Source organism: Manduca sexta, chromosome 26 (assembly GCF_014839805.1).
Source record: "Manduca sexta isolate Smith_Timp_Sample1 chromosome 26, JHU_Msex_v1.0, whole genome shotgun sequence".
Classification (NCBI taxonomy): domain Eukaryota; kingdom Metazoa; phylum Arthropoda; class Insecta; order Lepidoptera; family Sphingidae; genus Manduca; species Manduca sexta.
In genome coordinates, this window is record NC_051140.1 from 3,201,078 (window position 1) to 3,227,122 (window position 26,045).

The window sequence follows — 26,045 nt, forward strand, 5'->3', positions numbered from 1 at the left end:
CATCCAAAGAGAGTACAACCACTGCATATTTTTATCTTTGCACTACGTTAATCAGAGCTGTCCGTAATGGTATTTTTGACAAAAGTACATAATTAAAAGTCAATAATTTTAGACATATTTTCAAAGAGCATTACAATATTACGGAAACTTATTTTGTTCGTTACTTCGAAGAGAAAACAAATATGAAAATGTTTATGAAAATAAATAAAGCTTTTAATCGAAGCATTCAAATAGGTTGGTATTTATTTCGTTTACTTTCAATTTAATTCACAATTAGGTAGATACCTATCTGTATAATTAGAGGCAGTCGCGGCAGAGGTCGCGCCACTTCTTAGGATTGGGCTCAGTCTACAAGTTCAAGGATTGTATATCCAGGTCCGAAGTAAAGTAAGATATCTCCAGGTAGACTCGATACCGCGCTGCCTGGAAAATTAATTATATACTTACTTAGGTTGTGAGATTCTAGCTGTCTTTTTTGAACATAATTTGTGTACGTTACGGAATAAATCTGGATTACTTTTTAGGACAATATAGCCTGGGACTTAGTCCAAATCACGTTAGATAAACTTAAGTGCTGCTCGCATTGGGAGTCGAATCAAGGTCTTTCAGTATGCTTTCGTTGAAACGGTGTACTTCTTTTCGAGGCAAAAAACACATAATTTTCTGCTCACTATTTGCACTTTTTTCAGTTAATCCTTTGTATTATACAAAGCAGGGGGTTTCACACGGACAGTCAAACATATTGTTGCAAAGTGACAGATGTAATAAGTCATCGAAAACACCTCCAAAGGCAAAAATTTCACCACTCAAAAGGTAACCTTAGATGTTACTATTATTAAATTATACTGTTGTATTTGTACCTACTTAATATAACCATAAGAAATGTTTAACTCTATCATTTTTTTTTGCAGGGATCAAGAGTCTTCGTCCAGTCTAGTAAAGAAATATAAAGAACAGCATCCAAAGCCGAAGAGCTACGCCAAGATAGTCCCGCTGAAGAGGCCCCCGGCGCAGAAATGCTCGCACCGCGTAGTGCCAGCTCTGGAGAAGAAACCATGGCCAATGGCGACAGCCACATGCGACAATATCACTATACAGAAGTCTACCGTGAGGACTAAGGATTATTACTTATTGTCGTTTGTATTTCCGTGACAATATGGATATAAAAATAATTAACTTAAATTGCAGTTTTGTACATCATCAACGCAAAGCAATAAGAAAGACACATCTTGCCCGATGAAGAAAGGTGGCAAGGAGCCGGCTAAAGAAGGCGGTACAGACGCTAAGAAAGGAGCTGCAAAGGAAAGCGCCGGCGCTGGGAAAGGTCCCCCGGGCAAGGTTGCTAAGCCCACGGCCGGAGTAAAAGGCAGAATTATTGCAGGTTTAATATTTTACAACTACCGGTCTGAAGTCAATCGTGTTCGTATCTCGGATCGTGTAAAGTAACATTGGGCATTACCGCTCAGAATCTGGAATTCATGCCAGGATTGGCAACAGGCTCGCCTACTATCACGCACGTGTGTGTATAATTAGGTAGGTACAATATTTCGAAATTAATACCTATATAATAAAAATTGTTTACATAAAAATCTTCATGAAAAACAGTACATGTGAAGAACCAAATTAATCACGGTATAAGAAAGCCGCTCGCTTGATGTTTTAACCGACGTGAATATTTCTAAACACTGTCAAAACTTTGAATTATATTATTATTACTGTGCTAGTGAGTCGTTATCCTTAGACATTCGGTGATAAGTCTGTGGATGCGCAGCAGCAGCAATCGATAAAGCGATGGTACCTATTCAGATGGACTATCTTGCGGTAGACCGCCCATCATGGATATATTATTGAAAATTATATAATAGTCCTCAAATACTAGGTGTAAAATGTTGTTGACAGTGATCGGAGCTGTGGTGGATGTGCAATTCGACGCACACTTGCCCTCTATACTGAACGCTCTCGTGGTGCCTGGACGCGGTGAGATCCTAATTAAAGCCGTTCTCCTTATTACGTAAGTAGGTACCTTATTTACTCAGTGGCATCGGCTCAATCTGTTTCAATACATGCCGCACTACTTTTACAGGCACATTTTTGAAGGGCCACCATGACTTCCTTTAGTGAAATTTCCTACAAAAATGCATTCAAATAAATTACTTTTAAAAATATTTCACACGTTTCTAGCCTGGCGTTTTCACTATCTGAATCAACTAGGAACCGAATTGGCACGCCGTGTCAAATTTTTAAACGTAAACTCCTTTAGAGCCGAAGTTGATCCTAGAAGTGGCGCAGCACCTGGGCGAGAACACGTGCCGCACCATCGCCATGGACGGCACCGAGGGGCTGGTGCGCGGCCAGCCCGTCGTGGACACGTGCGCGCCCATCACCATCCCCGTGGGCCAGGCCACGCTCGGCCGCATCATCAACGTCATCGGGGAACCCATCGGTGAGCACTCGCGCCAGGTGGAGCGATGGATAGTACGAAGGGACTGGCATATTACTTTTACCAGTAGATTGTGAACAGTTTTAGAAGGCTAACCGCTCGGCTACAATAGGCGGTGCGGGCAGCAGCGCTGGTAGCGGCATGGGTGATGAGAAAACCAATAATATAAAAATTTATAGAAGATGTCATGCTATTGCATACATGTGCTGCGGCGTAAGTAATTGTAATATACGCGAAATTGCATTTTTTTATAACTATCCACCTACTTTAGAAATGACAAGTAGGTACGATGCCACGTCATGAGCCGAGTGTGAATATTGACTCGTGTGCGAAGAGCCCTAATATACTGATCTCCCTGTATCTCATTTAAGATGAACGCGGCCCCATCAAAACAGACACATACGCGGCGATCCACGCGGAAGCGCCCACCTTCGTCGAGATGTCGGTGGACCAGGAGATCCTCGCCACGGGCATTAAAGTCGTCGACCTGCTCGCCCCATACGTCAAAGGTATTCTGGACATACGCGGCACGACGTGGAGGATATTGTATTTTGGAAGTACTTAACCATAGCTAATAAATTTTCTATAAGATGCAGGGTGTGGTATTATATTGATCGCAGGCAGCAAGATCGGCTTGTTCGGCGGCGCTGGGGTGGGCAAGACTGTGCTCATCATGGAGCTCATCAACAACGTCGCGAAGGCGCACGGAGGCTTCTCCGTATGTTATAAATTTCTTGAAAAAATAATTTCCTTTAATTTGCTTTTTGAGCAGTCCATATTTTTATGGCAAAATAAAAGCTCCTTTCGTCTGTAGGTTTGCCATATTATGACAGGATGTTTTAAGGTTTACGGGCGTGGGGCCGACATTAGTCTGAGATAAGTATTTTTCAAACAAATGTCCCCTGAAATACGTCAGTCGTTTTTTTCTTGAATGAAAAAAAAATTGTCATCATAAAGTATTGTTTATTGTCTTTTACCTATCACCTACAGCTTCTTACGTTAGACAAATATTGACCTTGAAAAAACAGGTTTTTCTAGCAGCCTAGACAGGCATTCCCTCATTTATCAATGGTAACCTTATTGCCAGGTGTTCGCCGGCGTCGGCGAGCGCACGCGTGAAGGCAACGACTTGTATTATGAAATGAAAGTGGGCGGCGTCATCACTGACGACCCTAAAACTTCTAAGGTTAGATCTCATCGTATGGACGTATCCATTACATACTTAAGTATTTTGTATGTACTAATTACGTTGAAATATACCTGTATTAAATTTGCCTATACGCTTTTGGAATTCCCCTTCTTCACAATATGTTTAATTTTGTATAACTCTAAAACCAAACCAGTTTCGTCTTCACAATACATATATGCACGCGCGCACGCACTCACACGCACGCACACGCATGCTAATATACTTTGCTAAAACTGAACAGGAAAATCCAATATAATTCTTCCCCCACCGAGATCAAACTCCAGACCTCGGTATAGTAGGTAGTCGCACCACAATACAATAGCATCACAAGGCAGTAAACACCCCGACAGGTGTCGCTGGTGTACGGGCAGATGAACGAGCCGCCCGGCGCGCGCGCCCGCGTAGCGCTCACCGGCCTCACCGTGGCCGAGCACTTCCGCGACCAGGAGGGGCAGGACGTGCTGCTCTTCATCGACAACATCTTCCGCTTCACGCAGGCCGGCTCGGAGGTCACACGCTCACTCGCTTACACTATGGATAAACAACTCTCTTAGAGCAAATTTAGATAATGTAGATGCCGTTACGTGGTTTCATGCAAATGAAATGTAATTATAGCTTTTTATTGTCTTGGTTTTGTTTAGTAGTATTACCCTTTTCCAATTAAACACAACTGTAGTCTTATGAGTGCAGTTTTTTAGACAACTTTTGGCACAAAACCCTACAATCTAATCATAGTAGCTAGTTCTCTTCTCCAACTACGCAGACAAAAGTAAATTGTATGTATTTCCGGATTCCCGCGCTTTATCGGCCGCGTGTCACGCAGGTGTCTGCCCTACTTGGACGCATTCCGTCGGCGGTGGGCTACCAGCCAACGCTGGCTACAGACATGGGCACCATGCAAGAGAGGATCACCACTACCAAAGCCGGCTCCATCACCAGCGTGCAAGTGCGGTGCTTAGATTTACTTTGGCCATAACTTAATCAATGATCATGTATCGATATACAGGGTAGATTTTAGAAATGGGGGCGAAAAGCTCCCCTATAGCTCTAAGAAAACTATTTCACTTTTTTTTGTTGACGGAAATTGCATAAATCTTTTTACATACATCTTTTAGGCAATAATACTTGTAATTTGCTTTTAAACAGGATAAAATTTTTAATTTAGCATTAATTAATTAATCATTTGATACCACAATCTAAGGGAGTTACGGTGAGGCGAATCGGGCAACCGCCTGGGGCCTCGCTCTTATAGGGGCCTAGCGCGTACAGGGACCTCGCGCATACAGGGGCCGCGCGCGGTATCTTGGAGACCTGTGTTTACGATCTTGCCGACGAAACTGTTAAATCCGGGGAAACTTTTTTGCTCCACCCGGGGCCTCGTGTCGTTTTTTTTTGCTTTGCCCTGGAGCCTCAAGTCGTTTAAGGCCGCAAGTGAATAAATCCCGTGTGCCAGCCGACCTATTTTGGCAGGCGGTGTACGTGCCGGCGGACGACCTGACGGACCCGGCGCCGGCGACCACATTCGCTCACCTGGACGCCACCACGGTGCTGTCGCGCGCCATCGCCGAGCTGGGCATCTACCCCGCCGTCGACCCGCTCGACTCCACCTCGCGCGTCATGGACCCCTACATCATCGGCCCCGAGCATTACGACGTGGCACGAGGAGTGCAGAAGATACTACAGGTTGGGTTTTTAATGGAAATCATATGCCTCAAGGCGAAATATAGCTCAACAAGAGAACATTTTGTTTAATTCCCAAGACTCATTTTTTTTTATATGAAATAAAAATAAAATAAAATAAAAATGCTTTATTCATCACGTAGGCGAACATAGTTGCACTTATGATAAGTCAAGGTACATGAGAATATTCAATTATTACTTAATTAGATTAGCTTATATAAACAAAGACAATAAAATAAATGAAAAACATACTTAGTAAACAAAGAAGCCAGCTCGGGCTGGCAGGGAAGAAGAAATAAAATTATGTATGTATGTATTTTTATTTTGTATTTTTATATATGATAGTGTGATACGAGTAATAACCTTCTAGCAATACCTATATTAAATTAATTACATATTCCTTTACTTGATTTGACCATTTGATAAGAATAGTAACTATATTTGCCAGGATTACAAGTCGCTGCAGGACATAATCGCGATCCTGGGCATGGACGAGCTGTCGGAGGACGACAAGCTGACCGTGTCGCGGGCGCGCAAGATACAGCGCTTCCTCTCGCAGCCGTTTCAAGTATGTGGTCATTTTTATCCGGTTCATATATTACCCTATTTTAGTGAGTACATACTGATAAATAATGTTACTTTTTTGACGAGATTAATTACAATTAATTGTCTAATTATCTCTTAAATCTTCAATCTAAATATGACAACGCTTTCCATCAGAGGAACCCCGCAATCGTCCGTAATGCGCCAACCATGGCCACCGCTGAGATTTAGTTGGTATTGGCGTGCATTATGTGTATAGTATAGTGTTAGGGACTCGGTCCGGCAGTCGCCTGACAGCTTCCATCACAACGTCAGGTCTTAACATCGGCGATCCTTAAATAATAATCGCCCATCCCTGTAAGGTCTGGGCTGTAGTGATATATCACTACCTACCCTGAGAAACAAAAAAGGTACACAATGTGATGGTCTACATACCTAATATGGCTTTAAAAGCTTAAACATGAACTCTCCCGTGCTGCTGGAGTTAATAAGCAGGGAGCTGCTCATTCAACTCAACTCATTGATAATTTTTTTTTTTTATTAATCGCGTAGGCGAACATTGTTGCACTTATGATAAGTCATTAGCAGGAGCCCTTGATGATACTGGAGCGGTTCCAGTAAAGGTAAAAACTTCCGGTGCGTGATTGAACTTTTTTACGTGGTGTAATCGCAGGTGGCCGAGGTGTTCACGGGACACGCCGGCAAGCTGGTCAAGTTGGAAGATACTGTTAAGGGATTTAAAAAAGTAAGGGGCATTGTTTTATTCAGTAATCTAAGACTAGTAAAATTACTGATGGTAGGCATCTCATACGAGAGATTTCCCCTGGGTAGGTACCTACTACCGCAATGTTTCTTTCTGCCCCCAAGCAGCAGTGTGTGGTCACTATTGTGTTCCGGTTTGGAGGACATTGTAGCCAATGTAACTACTGGACATAATAAGACACATCTCATGTATCAGGATGGCGAGCGCAGTGGAATACCAAACAATACTTTATAATTCAAGGTGTTGGATGGTGTTTCTACTGTTTATGGGCGGTCGTATTCAGGCGAACGGCAAACTTGTCTCTTCATTCAAAGCTATTAAAAAAAAAACTTCGTACAGATTCTAGCCGGCGAGATGGACAACTACCCGGAGTCTGCGTTCTACATGGTGGGCACCATCGAGGACGTGGTCGCCAAGGCGCAAGACCTCGCGAAGAGCATATAACATATTTATTAAACGTGGATTTATTTTAATCATCTTTGTTTTCCTCCTAGAAATAGTGCCCAATAAAAATACAATATGCCGTATTGATTATGTTTTAAAGTGTGGCCTTGCTGTAATTCATATGGAAACTATACACCAGAAGGGAATATGGCCAAAGACAGGTCGAGAAATGAAACAACCGAAAACGTTTGTACAAATGGCATTATATTTACACTAGGAGCTGTGTGTTCCTGTTCGCGGAGTGGTGTGGGGGGGCGAGCGGCGTCCGTCCGTCACTGCGGCTCTCGTACTGTGCTAGCCAGCCGCAGCCATTGGTGACGCAACTATAAGGGCTCGTGTATACAACACTGTCGCCGCGCCGACGCACGTTGTGTACACAGGGCACAGCGACGCGGCGACGGCATCGTCGTACTAATCCCGAAACGGGACAGTACCCTTCCCTTCCCGTCCCTTAGAATGTGGCATAAAAAACTTAAGAAGGTCCATGTCGTATAATATGATGAATAATTGGCCGAGACTAACGCGAGGGTCACGTGTTGGTCGCGACTACGTTCTAAGGGAGTAAAGCCGTTTAATTCACACTGACTATCAGGGCGGGAGATCTTTACAATTTATTTAAATCTTCATGATTAAACATTCTCATTGGTATATACCTTATTTAAAGCCTAAGATTCCGTTTAAAGGGTGCAGTGATGGCTTGATTAAAAACTGTATTTATTTAGAGCAGGACCTTAACACTAGCTTTATCTGTATGGTATGTTACTGAACAAGTCCAGAGCGTTGTAATGAACCCCACGTTGCTGTAACGACACCGATGGCTGCAACTGGGACGCCTGCAAATGCACTTAATACGCATTACAATAAGGTTGGTTTTACGCGGGCGGGTCCGGTCAGATGAGATCGCGGAGTGGTGAATTGGGGCGAGAGAGGGGTCTCTCGCCGTACGATATCACATTAGAGCCGCGCCGGTCGCCGGTGGCCGACACTCCACATACTTACACAACACATATATTCTATAACAATATGCATACCATAGTTATTTATATACATAAATCAACAAACAGTACATTTTACACATTAAATTTAACAAAAATTATTATCATTAAACAAAATTATTATCTATTACATAAAATGTAAAATCGTTCACATCCGCTGCCATGAATGTAAAATCACAATGTCTTATAATTCAAATACATTACTATTAAAATACTGTCGAATGAGGTGACTCGTGTCACGTGGTCTGTCGGATCAAGTCTCGCTTGAACCCCTAAAGATATTACCGAAATATTAATGTAGTGTTATATTTCATTGTCGACAGCAAGAAACCAACTGCTTCATTAATATAATGGCGGCCTCTTATCCAGATTGTGTTTTTCAAACTATCTAAATCTGAAGAAAAATCAATGGCAATACCTAAAAGTTACAGTCGGCAATAAAAGTCGCTGAACATATTTAAAACTTCAAATCATCTATACGAATATGATATAAATATATATTTTTCTACAGTACAGTAGTTGAATTAGGAAGAAATTATTTCAGGGCATAAAATTATAAAAGCTACCTAAAATTTACAATTTGTTCAATTTTTATGGCCGACTGTACTTCTTGGGTAATTTTTTTTATACACAGTAATTTTATTTATAATCGAAATAAATAAACGATCTTTACCGATATCTCCAGATCGATCGCGGAAATGGTCCAATCGTCGGTTAATGCGCAACGCAGCGATATTATTTAGATTGATTTTCCATATGATATAACTATCTGATTTGTTTATTAATTTGGGACTATAGACAGCCTCACAGGATTATGTCATAGAAGTCAGTGCGGAATGAATCAGTCTCAGAACAATAACAAGCATGGAAGTAATACTATTATATTTGAGTGTAAACCGTTTTTGACAGCAAGAAATTTAATTGTGTTGCGATTCCTTCTAACACAAGTATAACGTAACTAAATTGTGTTTGCGCGTTGACAAGTTGTAACATTTGACATTAATTTGCTTTTTAATTCGGCATCATAATCAATCGTCTCGTTCTTTTGGCCGTTTTTGGCCTATTTGAAAAAATAGTATAATATAATTTAGGCTCCTATGCTTGCTATTGTTCTGAGGGATCAGTCCACGACTAGTGTGACGTCTAAACAGTTGGCCCAAAATATAATATAGTTGCTAACTCCTAGCGCCTGCAACGTTGACACAGCTTCATATAGACTAGTTGTGAACCCACACGTTAATTAAACAATTCACTGTATCTGTTTGATAAGTATAAATATATTTATAAATTCATTGTAATGTACGCGTAATTACGCACATCATGGGCAGGCCGGTTGAACCATAGAGGCAAACAGACAATTTCATTAATATTCACTGCTCTAATAATAATCTTTGAATAAAATGTAACACTAGGAATCTATTCGCGAATTCCTCGGACAAAACCACCAACAAACAAAACTATATGTCACTAACTATGCCATTTGTTTTTAGTTTGAGCGTTCATTCATTAATATTTAATTAATTACACTTAGTGTAATGTACTATATTATACACCCGATCATTTTACCCATATATTTCCGCTTCACAAGGTTTTGTCCGTCGTGGGAAATATCTGTAGGCAGCCCGATCATTGCAAATGAGCCATACCGCTGATCCGCCCACAACCAGCTCCCCGTAGTGTATTGTGTATTGCTTTATTCTCCGTCCCTCTCACACACACAGCTCTCTGTATGTCCGTCCTTTTCTCTCTCCAATGCCTCGCTGAAGTACCGAAGTAACACCGCGATGAAGGGCAGCGCAGTAACCCGACAACGCCAGTGGGAATGATAGTGGTCTAGCCAGAGCTGTATGTATTTATCGTAATTTTGGAATGGTGTCAAGAACAAATTGAGACTGAAATTACTACTGTCAGCTGCAAATTGTTTTCTTGGTATAGCGGTAACACAAATCAGCCTCGTTTTACTTGTCGACACCCAAATTGAAGGAGGGTTCACTACAATATTATGTTGTTGCTACGTGTGCGTTATTATATAACGTTGTCGAGCTACGGCGCCGCGTCGCGTCAGAAACAGTTGTACACACAAAATAGTAGGAATACACCCGAAACTAAAACGCGTTTCGGGATAGACAGAGCCGCGTGGACAGATTAATATTATTTAACTTACATACACTAAAATCATCTACGATCACGTAACATAAAAATGTTCTTCCACACTTTGATCCAACACTGGAACAAATGTTTGTCAGAGATACGGTCCCACTGTCGCGGGCCTAACGTTTGACAGTATTTACATCGCCACGTCCGTCCCGCACGGACCCCTTGCGCACCGGTTCGGGTCGCAGTCCATTACGCTGGATGGCGTACTGACGGCCACCAGTCTACTTCAAAATGTAAAACCGACGCCGTCATGCGTCCAAATACCTTATACTTATGCCAGCGGTTATTACTGGGAATAAATAGGTATACTCGCTTTCCCAATTTTATTTAACCCATACTTGACTGTAAATATCTACCACATTTAAAAGTACATAAATTTGGCAACCATCGCCAGGCAGCTACAAGCCAGCGTAATGGACTGTGGCTGTGCAAGGGGAGTTCCTTTGTAGCTCGCAGAGGCGCACATTACGACGTCATCATGTCGTTGACGGAGGCGCCCGTGTTCACCGCCGCGCCCTTCAGCAGGTCGTTGATGTCCCGCCGGAATATTGACAGGTTCTGCGTGAACCTGTGAGACACATAATGTTTCGGATTATACATTCTTATTAAATATAACCATTAAAACAGATTCGTACGTTTACACAGGACTGTTTCCGACGTTCGACATTCTATAGGAGATAATATTGTTCCAGTCAAGCGTACACGCTCAATTTATACAATAATGTTACCACTCAAATTTGTATCTAAATTGAAACAATCCTAACTAACGCCCACAGCCCAAAATTATACTCCCGGTCTAAAGCGGTAACGGTCTTGTGGTGGGGTATGGTGAGGTGTGGCGGCGCGAACCTGTCGCGGTTCTTGGTGAGCAGGTTGGGCTCGATGCCGGCCATGAGTCCCTGGAACCAGTGCGCGAGCTGCGCCTGCTTGTCGGCGGGCTGGCGCGCGAGCAGCGCCGCGCGGATGCGCGAGAACTGCTCCTCGTTCAGCAGGATCAGCCCCAGCAGCGGCCGCGACATCGACCACTGGTTGCAGCACTCCTCGAACATTATCACGTTCAGAACCTGCAATCACAAGTGTTTACTTCGGTAAAGGCACTTCATGAATACACGCCATGCAGTAGAGGGATATATTAAGGTCTCCATGCCACTTTTAAAAATGTACCTGACATTTTGTTTCAGCATACTGTGTGTGGTTCGACCGACAAGTGGGATCGCTATATTATTACTTGAAATTCATTCAACTGTTAGAGCAAAAACTGAGTGCTGATGTGTTGACCTGCATTCGAAGGCGCAACACAACAGCAGAAGAGCGTAACTCGTACTGACCGTGGCGAGTAACTGCTGCATGATCTCGGGCCGCCGCTGCAGCACCTCGATGAACATGTTGCTCGTCTCGGGCGGCGGCTGGCGCGGGTTCGACACTTTATTACTCGCTGCAACAACAATACACCATAAAATTTACAAATACGAAGGTAGTTATTAACATTTGATTTTGAACCCAAAAAACTAAGGAGTTACTCACTTTTCTGTACTAATTGTTTAAATAAATATGTGACTATGTGGTCGAGTGTCGCGCAGCATCCCGTACACACGCTTGTGTCTGAAAAAAACATTATACAAACAGCTCATGTCTGAGTACTGAGATGTCAAGCTCTATTCCTCAAAAACGCTTACATTCATATTAAAACATATAAGTCATCAAACTTAATCTGATCACATCGATCAAGCAGTTTAGTCGTATGAAGTATCTAGTTCCATATTTCCATGCGCATGCGCTTACCCAATGCCGTGAGTCCCTCTGAAATGGATCCGAGTATGTAGAGCGTGGCGTCGGGCTGCAGCGAGGCGAGGAAGGGCATGTGGTCCTGCGCGAGCCGCTCCAGCAACACGTAGTACGTCTGCGACAGCTTCGGGTAGTCCTGCCGAGAGACCACATCGCCACGCTCAATATGATACTTTCCAGTGTTTCAATTTACATTTCACATAATAGAAAATAGGTAGACTTTATATTTAGTACCTTTAAAAAAAAGCCTTAACACAAAAAAAAACAAGTATTTTCATCTCCCCAATCCAGGGTTCGATCCCCCGAGTCGAGGACGCCTGGGTTTAAATATTACTAGGTACTTATAAAAAATGCATCAGAATCAGTCCATTTGTTTGGAAGCTACGATAACACAGCAGATATATAGATACACAGACACACGGATACCTGAAACTTATAACACCAGATTTTTTCCGTCAAGGGTTAAAAGACGACACTCACAATGAGCCAGTATTATATATCAATTTATAGTGTTATATAGTAGTAATGTGAGCAAGAATTAGTGCTTATGTGAAGTACGCACCAATAAATCACTCTGTGGTATGCTGAGCAGTAACTTCACGAACATATTGAGTGCGTTGTCGAGCGCCTTGTCGCCGTACAGCCTGGGATCAAAATATATTTTCAAGACATATTAATATACTTTCAATTTCTAAGTCATGCTTTGGAAAGTCAAATGGATTGACACATAGAAAATAAATTGATTTTTACGATAATCTTGACCAAATTTTATACTACAATGCAGTAAATAACTTAATGATTACGTATCTCAACGATTGTATTATACCTGAACACGCCAAAATTTGCGTAGTTCCCGCAAAGTGCCGCCTTCAGTATTGAGAAGCAGATGGATATGCCCTTCAACTTCATCGGGTACAGCTGCTTTTTGTCCACATCTATTGACAGTATTCGACTACCTGCAACCAAATATCAACCGAGTATCAATAAAGAGTCCACTACAAATATTCCATTGAAAGGTTCTTAGTATTTACATTATATAAGTAAGGAAATGATTATCGATATCGATCTAAAATTTATCAATGTTCCAGAACGTTCGATAAATGTTCCAAAAATACATAAGGAAGACTATTACGTTAATGTTAAGTATGTGATTGTATATGACGCCCCTCCCTGCGCCACCTGAGTCTTCACTGTACAATAAATCGATATTAAACAGTATGCAGTTACCGTATGCGCAGATGATGTTGGAGAGCTCGCGGAAGAGCAGGATGCCGTTGGGCGAGCTGACGTCGAACTGCAGACGCTGGTTGCGGTTCTGCGCGAGCTCGGCCGTGAGCTTCAGCACCGGCGTCGACAGCGCCGGCTCCGCGAACCACACCTCCACGCCGCGCAGCAACACCTTCAGGTACACCGGGTAACTGCAACACGTACACGCAAACTGTGTTATATGCACTACACCGGGTGGATTCAACAAAACTAGAGCTCGTCCAGTGGCCCAAATACAACTGTCGAATTTAATATATTTGTAAGACATATTATATTTTTTTTTATTATTCTACACTTCTCTATATGAACTTTAATCGTGCCAAATTTCACATTCCTCCGTAAGGACAATGTGCTCAGAAAGGGATACAATGTTTTCTCCACTTTCTTTCTACTTTCTCTCCTTCTTCGTATTTATATATAGATATCTACACCTTCAGGCCAAAGTAATATCGACATACTTAGCGAAAAATAGGTGCCCTGATTGTTGCACCTCTACATACCCCTTAGGGGATAAATGCGTGATGTTGTGTAGGTTACTCACATCCAGTCGAAAAGCATGATGTATGTTGTTTTGGTGTTGAACGCGAACGCCAACCCCCGCAGATCCCTCGCCAGCCCTATGAGTGTCTTCTTGGCGTCCTCCGACGCGAACATCGGACTCTCCGGCGGGCCCAACAACCCGACTATGCTCTCGAATGCCGCTGTCATAAGAAAACAACTTTAGTCGTTCTCGCAATCTCATTTTTTTCCTTCAGGTTTATTTCTATTTATCGAGTTAGTTAAAATCATTATTCTACACGACAGACAAAGCTACAGGTGCTGCACACGATATCGTTGGCATTGTAGGCATGCATAAGACGTAGTAACAATTAATTATCAGGGTCCTACGACCGCACAGTGATAACTTATCGTCGCGCTTTTAATTTCCTTCCTAAACAGCTGATCTGATTTTATAAATTCTTTACCTAATAGAAAACTACATAATCAGTAAGTGCTGTTTTATCCTGGAAACTTATAAAATGATATCTATACTATTATATAAAGCTGAAGAGTTTGTTTGTTTGTTTGTTTGAACGCGCTAATCTCAGGAACTACCGGTCCAAACTGAAAAATTCTTTTTGCGTTGGATAGCCCTTTGTTCGTGGAGTGCTATAGGCTATATATCATCACGCTATACCCAATAGGAGCGGAGCAGTAATGACTAATCTCAGGAACTACCGGTCCGAACTGAAAAATTCTTTTTGCGTTGGATAGCCTTTTGTTCGTGGAGTACTATAGGCTATATATCATCACGCTATACCCAATAGGAGCAGAGCAGTAATGGCTAATCTCAGGAACTACCGGTTCGAACTAAAAAATTCATTTTGTATTGGATAGCCCTTTGTTCGTGAAGTTCTATAGGCTATATATCATCACGCTATGACCAATAGGAGCAGAGCAGTAATGGCTAATCTCAGAAACTAGGAGTTTGAACTGAATAATTATTTTTGTTTTGGATAGGCCTTTGTTCCTGGAATGCTATAGGCTATATATATCATCACGCTATGCCCAATAGGAGCGGAGCAGTAATCGCTAATCTCAGGAACTACCGGTTCGAACTGTAAAAATATTTTTGTGTTGGATAGCCCTTTGTTCCTGGAGTGCTATAGGTTATATATCGTCACGCTATGACCAATAGGAGCGGAGCAGTAATGAAACATGATGCAAAAACGGGGACAATTTATTAGTTTTGAGAGCTTCTGTTGCGTGCGCTGCGTAAACGGTTAAAAGTTATGCAACAATAATGTATGACGGGATTGTTCCTCTTAAAAAGTTCTACAAAAATATATCATAAAAACAAAGTCCCCCGCTGCATCGGTCTGCCCGAACGTGTTAAACTCAAAAACTACCCAACGTATTAGGATAAAATTTGGTATGGAGACAGTTTGAGACCCTGGGAAGAACATAGGCTCCCGGGAAAATATATAGCGTGACCTTTATAACGGAAAACTTTAGCCCGAAAAACTTTATAACGCGGGCGGAGCCGCGGGCAAAAGCTAGTGTATGATAAACAAGTGTCGTGCGGTACCGGTGAGCGGCATCATGAATGCGTGGAAGCGCTCCTCGTCCTCGCCGAGGTCGACCATGAGCAGGCGGCCGAGCGCCGTGTACAGCATGCTGCGGCAGCGCATCTCGGCCGCGCCCACGCCCGAGATGCCCAGGAACGGGAAGTGCTCCGCCTGAAAACACGCGCATCACTCGCACTCGGATCTCATCACGTGTACACACTATACTAACCACTGTCCCAATTTCTTTTGCAATTTAAATTTGAATTAAGCACAGACACCAAAAACGGATAAGTAAGAAGATTACATTATTTGTGGTTTCATCATTTCTTTTTAAACCATATACATATAGTCTTACTAATAAACTTGTTTTAGCGTTTAGAAGTGATTAACAATTGCTTAAATAGCTGTCGAAAACATCATCGGTTTCCCAGTTAAACCTTATTACGAGGCAAGATAGCAAGTTCTGAAGACGGTTTTTGCTTCTATTCTTTGCAGTGGAGTCACGTTACCACCCCCACATAAAAAAGAAGAAAAATCCTGGTGACCTACCGTGTGGTGTGTGAGCATGAACTGCACCTCCTCGAGCTTGACCAGTTTCCGGACGCACGAGTAGCCGCCGCTCAGGTCGCTCAGCAGCCCGAGCGTCTTCACTATGATCTGCTCCGAACCGCCCCAGTATTTCAGATTTGTTATGCTGTAGCATATAAATGCTGTATGTATTTCAGGTAAGCTTCACTTTCCTCAGTATACGAAACGTAAATGTTGTAAAAATTATTTTATACCATCTCTCTTAATTTTTGAACAGGAAAGTTATTGTTAGTTTGCTGAACCTCGCTATCTCTTTCCTCTCCTCTTTTGGTTTTCAATAACCTCTTTACTAACAATACCTGCCGACATCTAAGCCCAGCCTTAATAGGAAAGGAAACATTCATGTCATTGAGGAATCTCTAGAGATCATATGTGTTGTGCACTGACAAAGGATTAAAAAAATCGAAAAGGGAACCCGTCACAACAAATAATTATGTAATGCATTAATGCGGTCTGCAAATCGTTCTAATGATGATTAGATTTTACATAAATTGCGAAGGGTAAGCCGGCAGGGATCGGGTTATATAGACTCATTGCTAGTAGTGTTGTGTGTCTGTGTGTTTAGCTGCGTGTTTGCGTGTGTGTGTGTGTGTGTGTGTGTGTGTGTGTGTGTGTGTGTGTGTGTGTGTGTGTGTGTGTGTGTGTGTGTGTGTGTGTGTGTGTGTGTGTGTGTGTGTGTGTGTGTGTGTGTGTGCGTGTGTGTGTGTACTCACATCTTCCTCATGAGTACGCTGAGCAGCTGGCTCTCGTCGTTGAGGCCGAGCACCTCGCTCAGGCGCCGGTACACCTTGCTGTTCTTCTGCACCTGTTCGCCGAGGTAGATCTTGCGGAACTGCTCGAAGAACGAGATCATCGCCAGCTCCAGCTTTTCACAACCGCCCTGCATGAACGACAAATGTTTGCTTACATGATTAAATCAGTAATTACTTGTTTGAACTACGTGTATAGGTACATTACATAACAACAGCTCCAAAGATTGAAAGTCCAACATTCTGAATATATTTTGATATTAGTCAAGTCATAAAGCGAAGCATAATATTTCTCATATAAAATCATTTTAGTTAATCGAATGCTTCGCGATCTTTAATCCCTTAGATACAGGATCTTCGTCTAACTTCATTAGCGACATCCGCCGCCTACTCGCACGCATGTTCGAGCTCATACGCGCACACAGTACAATGAGGTCTGGTAACAGCCGTGCCCACTGACCCTGGAGAGCCTGGAGTCGGTGAGGTCCATGAGCTGCAGCACGCGGCACACAAGCTCGCCGTCCATCGCGTCATTCTCGTCGCACGTGTTGACGGACGCGCGGCCGCCGATCGCCGCGCCTATTATGTACACCAACCACGTCAGCTGACCTGCAAATGGAAAAATAAAAAAAGTAAAAAAAATACTACCACATGCTTTTTAGTTTTTTAGTAAGGATTTTAAGAACAAAATAATTTATTAGATCGATCAACATGCAATAATCCACAAGTTATTTCTCTGATATTAAATGTAAACTATTTATTGAACAAGTCTCCCATTAGCACAGCTGTGTTGTTACTGCATTACTAGTTGGTTTAGGTCGGCGTGTTGTTACCCTGCAGCACGCGTATCTGCTGCGGCTGCGCCTCGACGCTGTAGGCGGCGGCGGCGCGGTCGAAGTGCGCGACGAGCAGCTGGCACGTCTTGCCGTACTCGCAGCGCCCGATCACCGACAGCTGCTCCAGCTGCTGCTGCACCGTGCCCACGTCGTCCAGAGGATCCTCCAGGCCCTCCCTGCAGAGCAAACGAACTGTTGGCTATACAACTCGGTTCGACCTTAACACCTACCATATACGACGCATATTTGTATAACGAAAAGAATAACTCCGTTATGAACATCTCTGTATTACCTTTTTTAATCTATACAAATATAATAGGGGATCGGCCTATGTTTGACTTTGTTTATTATTCTATATGTAATGGTTAAGAATACGAAAAAGAACTCCTACGAAAACTGCATAAAAATTGGGCTAGTAATTCATATTTCAAATATTGTAACGTGCAGAAGTGGGCACGTTGTGGGAATATCGCTTCATCGCTTTCTTTCGCACGCGTCGCAATTCCCGATGACGTCACATGTGAGTATTTCATCTCTTTTCTGTTTCTTGTTAATTACCCTTTCCACCGACATTCTAAGACTTATAACTTGTTGATTTTTTACCGGATTTTAATAATTCCTTTTCTCTTATAATTTATGTAACGTAAATATTTGATAATAGTAAAGAACAAAAATGAGTCCGGTACCCTATTAATGAACTGACTATCTGTCTTCGTGCACACATCTTGCAGACTATGTATTATTTATGAGGCACAAGTCGGATGTGAGTTGGTGCACATGCTGAAGCCTGACCTGACGACACAGGAGACGGAGTCGAGCCTGGAGCCGATGTAGGCGGCGGCGACACCGGGCGCGTAAGTCTCCAGCAGGTGCGGCTCCGTGGCCTTCACGTACGGCACCGACGCCACCATGCGCTGCCACAGCGACAGCAGGTAGTGCACCGAGTTCGGGGAGAACTGCCAGATCTGGAATACATACATATTAGACCTGAGGCGCCACTGAGACAAGGTAGGGGCGTAAATAAAAACATAATGGACTACATTTTAGTATATCAATCTCACAAGTACTTGTTATCATACGCTATCAAACCGAATAACCCTTTTACGGTGTACATTTACAGTTCACTCCATACGACTTATCAATTTCGAACCTCTTTGTAGCTGTCACCATAAACTATAGAGGTAAATTTTAACTATTCTATTGACTGACCCATTCATGTAGATTAACAAATCACTAAAATAATAATTTAAATATAAAGTTATTATTATTTATATTGAACCTGTGTATAAAGGATGCTTCATAACTCTACACTTCGACTTATAATCTATACTATTATATAAAGCTGAAGAGTTTGTTTGTTTGTTTGTTTGTTTGAACGCGCTAATCTCAGGAACTACCGGTCCAAACCGAAAAATTCTTTTTGTGTTGGATAGCCCTTTGTTCGTGGAGTGCTATAGGCTATATATCATCACGCTATACCCAATAGGAGCGGAGCAGTAATGGCTAATCTCAGGAACTACCGATTCGAACTGAAAAAATATTTTTGTGTTGAATAGTCCTTTGTTTGTGGAATGCTCAAAGTTATATATCATCACGCTATGACCAATAGGAGCGGAGCAGTAATGAAACATGTTGCAAAAACGGGGAAAATTATGAGTTTTGAGGGCTTCCGTTGCCTGCGCTGCGCAAACGGTTAAAGTTATGCAACAATGATGTATGACGGGATTGTTTCACTTAAAAAGTTCTAAAAAATATATTATAAAACAAAGTCCGCTGCATCTGTCTGCCTGAACGTGTTAAACTCAAAAACTAACCAACATATTAAGATGAAATTTAGTATGGAGACAGTTGGAGACCCTGGGAAGAACATAGGCTCCCGGGAAACTACTACTTTTATAACGGAAAACTTTAGTCTGAAAAACTTTATAACGCGGGCGGAGCCGCGGGCAAAAGCTAGTATTAATATAAATTCATACAGAATTCCGCACTAAATCACTCATCCTGGACATGGCTCATTCAACTTGATCTGTCACAGTACCTGCAAGCTCTGCACGGTGAACTTGGCGATGAGTTCGATGAGGCGCGGGTAGTTGTCCACCATCACCAGCTCTCCCAGCTGGTAGTTGGACTTGAGCCGCGCCAGTAGCCGGCAGAACTCGTGGTAGTTCGCCGGGTCCGACAGGCCCTAGGGATTAGATCACATAGTTTAATTTGCTGTAATTGAACGCGTTGCAATATACCTTACAGATTGAAATGACGCGTGCATACATGCTAAACTGTCCCTTCTTTTGTATTGAGATATAACATGGGCATGTCCTGAGATGTACCTGCATGCTCTCTAGTATGCGCAGCACGCCGGCGGCGAGGCGGTTGAGGAACTTGGCGCGCTCGTTGTTGCTGAAGAGGGAGCGGCGCACCGACGCCAGCTGCACGAAGCACGCCAGCGCCAGGCTCGCCAGCGACCCGCCCAGCAGGTGGTACAGCTCGAAGAACAGCTCCAGCGTCGCCGGCTCCAGGAACGTCGGCCGCCACGACGTCGGGATCTGAACACGGTTACAAAACAAAAACACACATTCAGCATAGAACACCTCAATCGGTACGTCCCGAGACCAATAATAATAAAGAAGTAGTGTGACTCAAACCTGCACGGTGCAGAGGTCGTCGGAGGACTCGTCGCTGGTGGTGCCGATGAAGTCGAAGGTGAGGCAGTTGTGCGCCAGCTTGAGCAGCGCCGCCACCAGCGCGTGCTGGCGCTCGTCCGCCAGCTCCAGCGGCTTCCCGCGCATCGCGCCCAGCAGCGAGCACGACAGCCGGAACATCTCGAACAGCTGCGTGTCTCTGCACACACACAGGTGCCAAATAACTAGATTACATGATGGCCAGTAATCACCACTGACTCGAGAATATCAGCAGATTCCTATGTTTTTAACTTATCTAAGAAAAGGAGTGAAGATATTTTAAAATTTACCAAATAACAGCAATCACGTGCGGTAAAACAAGGCATCAATATTTATTTTTTTACCAATTAATTTCAATGTAAGAGAGACATCTATGATAAGCATCCGTTATGACCCGTACCTGAAAGAGGATGCGATCTTCCTGTGTTTGGCGAGCGAGCGGTTAGCGTCCGCCTCCGACACCTGGTTCATCTCCACCACCAGCTGCGACAACAGCTGCACGCCCACCGTGCACAGGTCCTGACCCTATCACACACAAATAATAAATCATTACACTGCATCTACTCAATGTATCAAAATCATTAGACTTTTTTATACACCAATAACAAAAAATATATTATATTTTTAAACAATAAGATTGTAAAAGTAAAATTACCCTGAGGAAACTGGAGATGTCGTTAATAACATTTTGAAATTCAAACTCATCCTTGACGGTGTCGAACCAGCTGAGTTTGGTGATCCTTGCGAACAGAGTGACCAGCGCCTGAAAAACAATTACATTGTGGATATTATTAACACATTATCACCGATGAAAGCGAGCGGTGCTACTGACTGCCGGTTATAGTATTTTAGATGGTCTTTTCGTATGAAACTCTGCTTAGAACATTAAATTATAAAACAGCATGCACTAAAGTATATTTTGAGATCATGAAAAATGAGTAGGCACCGGTAAATGCGGACGTAAGGAGCGACGTAGTGGTTAAACAAGCTCCTTAAATAAAGAATTTAAAAAAAAACACTGTATTTACAAAACTGACCAAAACTGCCGTTCGCTTAAACGCTGTAAAGTCGTTTTACACAATAATAATAATATTAATAAATTGTAGTAAGTAGTCACAATGTATCCGCCGACTTACCTGAACGACAAAATTAGCCAGCTTGGGTCTAGTGGCGAGGTAGTTGAGCACATAGTTCCGTATGTCCAATCGCTGCTGTGTCGACAAACTTGCTGTGGATCTGCAAAACATACCCTTACTAGTGGTATCAAACAAGCATGACGTTGACTGATAATACCCACGATTATAGTTAAAACGTTGTATTCTCAGACATTATTACAGGCAAACTAAAATTAGTGGACAATAGGGACAACATACTTCATTAATACATAAATATTTTTTTAACCCAGTAATTTGCTTCTGTAGGAAAAAAAATAATTTTAATTGAATAAATAGATGCGCAGGCGTCGTACTGATGGTGCAATGTATAGGTACAGTGATTAGGGATTTTCTCAGTGTAAACGGCTTCAGTTGCGAGCTAAGCCGAGAGCAACACAATATTAGTTATACAAATTAAAAACTTAACAAACCCACGACTTTGGTGAAATTTAATTACGTTTACAGAACAATCTGAAATCGCGTGTGTTGTGTGCCAGAGAGACTCACATTCCTTTACTTAATTTGTAGGAAATTTCAAACTGATTTCCTTGATTTCACAATAATTTTGTATAAAAATATTAAGTTATCTACACTAGAGCTTAGTCAACACCCATTTTATTTACTTTAAGTCGTAGCATATGCAACTGGATTTGGTTTCTTCACGCTAGTAAAACATAAGTCATTACTTGCTAATCAGCTTGGCGAGTGTAGTGGCGGCGAGGAGCTGTGAGTAGCTCGAGTCGGCGCGCTCCAGGAGAGCTTGGCATTTGCTCAGCGTGTCCGGTGACTCCTGCAAACAACAACTTGTAATTAACTACTGTAAGGTTCTATGAATGATTTATTCGGGTATGATTATTAGCAATGTCTAACATCTTAATAACATCTACGTGTGATGATTAAACTGCGTTCGTTAAATATGAAAGTCGAAAGGGAAACCTATGCTTGTAATTAATTATTTCGATTCAAGCACGAAAGACGCGACTGGAATTTTGGCCTGGATTTTCTGTACTTATATTCGAAGGAGTTAAAACCATGAAGCCGCGCCAATTATGCGCATGCGTGCTAGTTGCTCAAAGCGAGCATTATCATGAACAGAAACATCAGTTATAGATGTACCCCATCTGACACGGTCAGCTGCCTCTACCCCCTGCCTCCTTCGTTCTCTCTTAAAAGACATCATGTTTCGCTTTACACTGTCTTTAAATGAGTAATTTATAGTCCCCCCCGTGACCATGAAGGCTGCAAAGTCTTCGAAACGTCGGGAGAAAATAAAATACTAACACCGCGATAGAATCCGAAAATTAGTTTAATTTCAATGAGTAATTTATATTTATATTTTCACTTAATTTAAAACCTTCATACTCCAGTTAGCGCATTTTGCAGACGAGATTTTGTTTTTGGGGACCGTTGATTTAGTCATTATAACTTACTATTAATAATCACGATACTTCAAATACTACCGGGCTAGCGTGACAGTATCTGATTACTAAAAATATAAGCTGACCTGAAAAGCGACCACCGCCTTCTCCACCTGGTCCCTGAGCACCGGATCCTGGGACTCATACAGCTGTTTGCACAGCAGCTCTATCTGAATCACCTCCTGTGGGAATAAACACAATATTATCATTTATTTATATATACATCACAAAGATCAAAATGCACCTCACTGTACAAGTGTATGTCAATTAATGCAAAATGTCTATCGCCCATTGCCATAAATATACCAACCTGTTCCAAACTCCAACAGGTGCACAGCACAAGGGTTGGTCTTGGAAAACAACACACTTATGTGTCTTCTTAAAAGAGGTCCGTATGATTGCTTTCTCTTTACAAAGTCTTTGAAACATCGGGAAAAATTAAATACAAAAAAACATGATAAAATCTGTGTACTATTTTTTTTTATGGGTTATTCTTTATGTACAGCTGTCACTATCTAGGATATAAATATCCTCCCAGCAACCAACCAAAATAAAATTAATATATTTTTATCAAACAGCATCTGATTTATAATATTAGTTGACAATCTATGATAAACGTCTAGAAAGAACAATTTTCTATTACAATTATTTATTGTCGATAGTAAATAGTATATGGCACATAGTCAGTAAGCAACTATTTTCATGACTATGTGTTCAAAATAATCTATTATATTGAAAAAGCACAATGTTAGATGCTACTTTCCAATTCTATAAAAAAATAATTGCAGAATAAGAGGCATTAATTTCTATATAAGGACACTTCATAATAATGCTCTTTAGCACTAACTTGGGCCTCAGAATCGCAATATTTTCTTTAAAAATTCACATGTTCACTACATGTCTACTCAACTGTCTGATATTTTACAACATAAAAAGGTTGCACTCATAATAATTCGATAAGTATTACACTTAATTAAATTAGGAAAAGATTTAATTGTATTACATGTTCATGCATGATATTTAACTTGTCATATTAATCAGATGATTACTCATAGTTAATTGCATAATCAGAGATATTCCAGGACAATGACATGCCTAATTGTCAAGTGTATATAATTATAATATACATATTGTTATCTATATGTAGGTTACATATTATTACCATACAGCAAAATGAATAAATTAAATTTTATATTATTAAGGCTGTTGCTAACAAAAAGTGATCTAATAAATCTAATCAATGCTATCTCCCTTTGACTCTTAAGTTTCACATTATTTGATGAAAGAAGAAATGGTAATTTATTAAAACACTCATTAAAGGGTTAACCTTCATTTTCATTTAAATATGGTCAGTAATGAAGAGTTTTTATATTGTTGCATTCAGATACAACCCACTCCTACTTTCACTTTTGTGGACGTACTCAAACATTATATCTGCCTGTGCATATAATTCTACATTTATTGCTTTGTATATTTTTAGGAAACTTTTTAGAAATCACTAGACTGACCGTGACTTAGTTGTCTAACTGATTGTGATGACATTTGTTTCCTCATAGCCTATGTAAGGAACAATTCATAAATGGAGGCGGTTATTTAAATAAATTGCAGTATATAAAATGTAAATGATTGTTATTAGATTTTAATAATTTACACTAAGTTATTGTTCTTATATATGATAGCTTTAGCTCATAGCTTTGTCGCCATAAAAGAGATTTCCAGGATAAAAAGTTGCATAAGTCCTCCACGTGGTGTCTAACTATTTCCATACCATCAAATCCATTGGGCTACTTATTGATTTTATCAGGTTGAAACAGGTAGACAGTCTAGGGACTTTATTTTATAATATATTTTAAGAACTATCTAAGAGAAACAATATTGTCATACATGATATGTATTCAAACAAAATCTTCAGGTTTATATAATAGTATAAAGACTATTAAAAATTTCTACTAATAAGCAAATTTACCTATCATAACTCTTCTTTTTCAAATGCTGTAAGATTTCCAATGAATACCATTTTAGGTCAACTAATAACTAACTGGGTGTCTTAAAATTCATAATGTAACAATATTATAGCCTTGCCACATGGGGCAAGTATATTGTTGGGTAATTACCCAACGACTAAGTAATTAGCCACTATGTTGTTTCCTGAAATTACCAAATTGAGTGTAAGTGGTCAAAACTAAACGGAATTTTATATTTTTTTAAAAAAAAAATACTTATGATTCTGTCATGCTATTTACTGTTTTAGTCACGGTCTATTTATTTATTAGCTTACTTTAACTATATGGAAAATATCGCGAACATTTAATTAAAAATAAACGAACTTTTCGCTTTGTTAATTTTCAGAACATGAAAATACAATCTTCTGATAGGTGTCCTGATCGTTTTATCAATAATAACCACGTATTAATGACGTATCTATCTTAACTGTGTGACACAACGTGCATATCATAAAAATAAGTTCAATAAGACATGAGTACAACAAAACAATTGTAAGAAGAATTCTTATAAAGGCTCAAGGGTAGATTTTGACATCTCCTTCACAACATAATATAACCAAGAAACCGGCTTAACTATTTACAAAGGAGTCATATCATATACCGGAGGTATCATATTCACCATTTCATATAAAATAGCGCGTAAATACTGGAGAAATAACAGAGAAAACTACCACTACGCGACAGCAACACAGAAATCATGAACTCCATATCACAATAATTAGGCCGCGAATGGCAAAAAACTTTAAACACTATGTATCGTTATTGTATTAAAATCACAATTGTTCCACTATACATGATGAATTCATTTAAAATCACACAAAAATCGTAATATTTTGGTGCTCACCTGTTCTTCAGCCATCTTTGTTATTTTCTCACATTTGAAATGACGTTTAGTAACAATATAGGTAACATCTATTGCTTTATTCAAATAGAGACTATAAATTTACTTGACAATAAAAAAAATAATAATTTGTTTCCTCAGTTTTATTAAAATAATTTTTAATATTCTAAATAAAAATATTAATTAATGATAATCTTCTCTTTGTGGTAGATAATAACATAAGTAATTTACTTGGACCTTTACAATGCAAAATAAGCAATAATACGTTTATCCTGTAATAGTAAACAGTTGCGTTCAACTTAATATTTTAGTAAGAAGTTTTGAAGATTTATGATACTTATAAAACACTGGCAGCAAATCAAAGAAGAATCCGTTCGCAATGTAAACCAGTTTTGTAGGTAGCGGGAATGTCAAATTTTTTCGTAGCATTGATAGAATTTTAAGAAAATGCAATTTTATTTTCGCTGA

At 40.8% G+C, this 26,045-nt stretch overlaps 2 protein-coding genes across 3 annotated transcripts; one reads left to right on the forward strand and one right to left on the reverse strand.

Moving 5' to 3' along the window:
- On the forward strand, positions 1-7,088 carry LOC115449317 (ATP synthase subunit beta, mitochondrial). Of its 2 annotated transcripts, none has more exons than XM_037443345.1 (15): positions 1-234; positions 690-813; positions 912-1,107; positions 1,189-1,381; positions 1,900-1,977; positions 2,279-2,443; positions 2,812-2,949; positions 3,061-3,158; positions 3,528-3,626; positions 3,980-4,138; positions 4,453-4,575; positions 5,100-5,312; positions 5,758-5,877; positions 6,526-6,597; positions 6,955-7,088. In XM_037443345.1, exons 1-15 carry the CDS (start codon positions 183-185, stop codon positions 7,057-7,059), a joined length of 1,935 nt encoding a protein of 644 aa, XP_037299242.1. In that variant the 5' UTR covers positions 1-182; the 3' UTR covers positions 7,060-7,088. The 2 variants fall into 2 exon arrangements, with proteins under 2 accessions (XP_037299242.1, XP_037299241.1); XM_037443344.1 differs by having other exon boundaries at positions 2-234; positions 2,261-2,443.
- Positions 7,089-7,242: 154 nt separating this feature from the next.
- LOC115449307 (exportin-7-B) lies at positions 7,243-25,671 on the reverse strand. The gene is made up of 24 exons (XM_030177081.2): positions 25,581-25,671; positions 22,820-22,915; positions 22,002-22,105; positions 21,298-21,397; positions 20,817-20,924; positions 20,562-20,686; positions 20,126-20,321; positions 19,811-20,026; positions 19,522-19,668; positions 18,276-18,448; positions 17,481-17,659; positions 17,108-17,256; positions 16,612-16,778; positions 15,860-16,004; positions 15,331-15,481; positions 13,804-13,963; positions 13,224-13,414; positions 12,823-12,952; positions 12,559-12,640; positions 11,994-12,132; positions 11,736-11,813; positions 11,540-11,646; positions 11,061-11,275; positions 7,243-10,779 (listed from the first exon to the last, which is right to left on the reverse strand). Exons 1-24 carry the CDS (start codon positions 25,593-25,595, stop codon positions 10,677-10,679), a joined length of 3,276 nt encoding a protein of 1,091 aa, XP_030032941.1. The 5' UTR covers positions 25,596-25,671; the 3' UTR covers positions 7,243-10,676.
- Between the last annotated feature and the right edge of the window lie 374 nt (positions 25,672-26,045).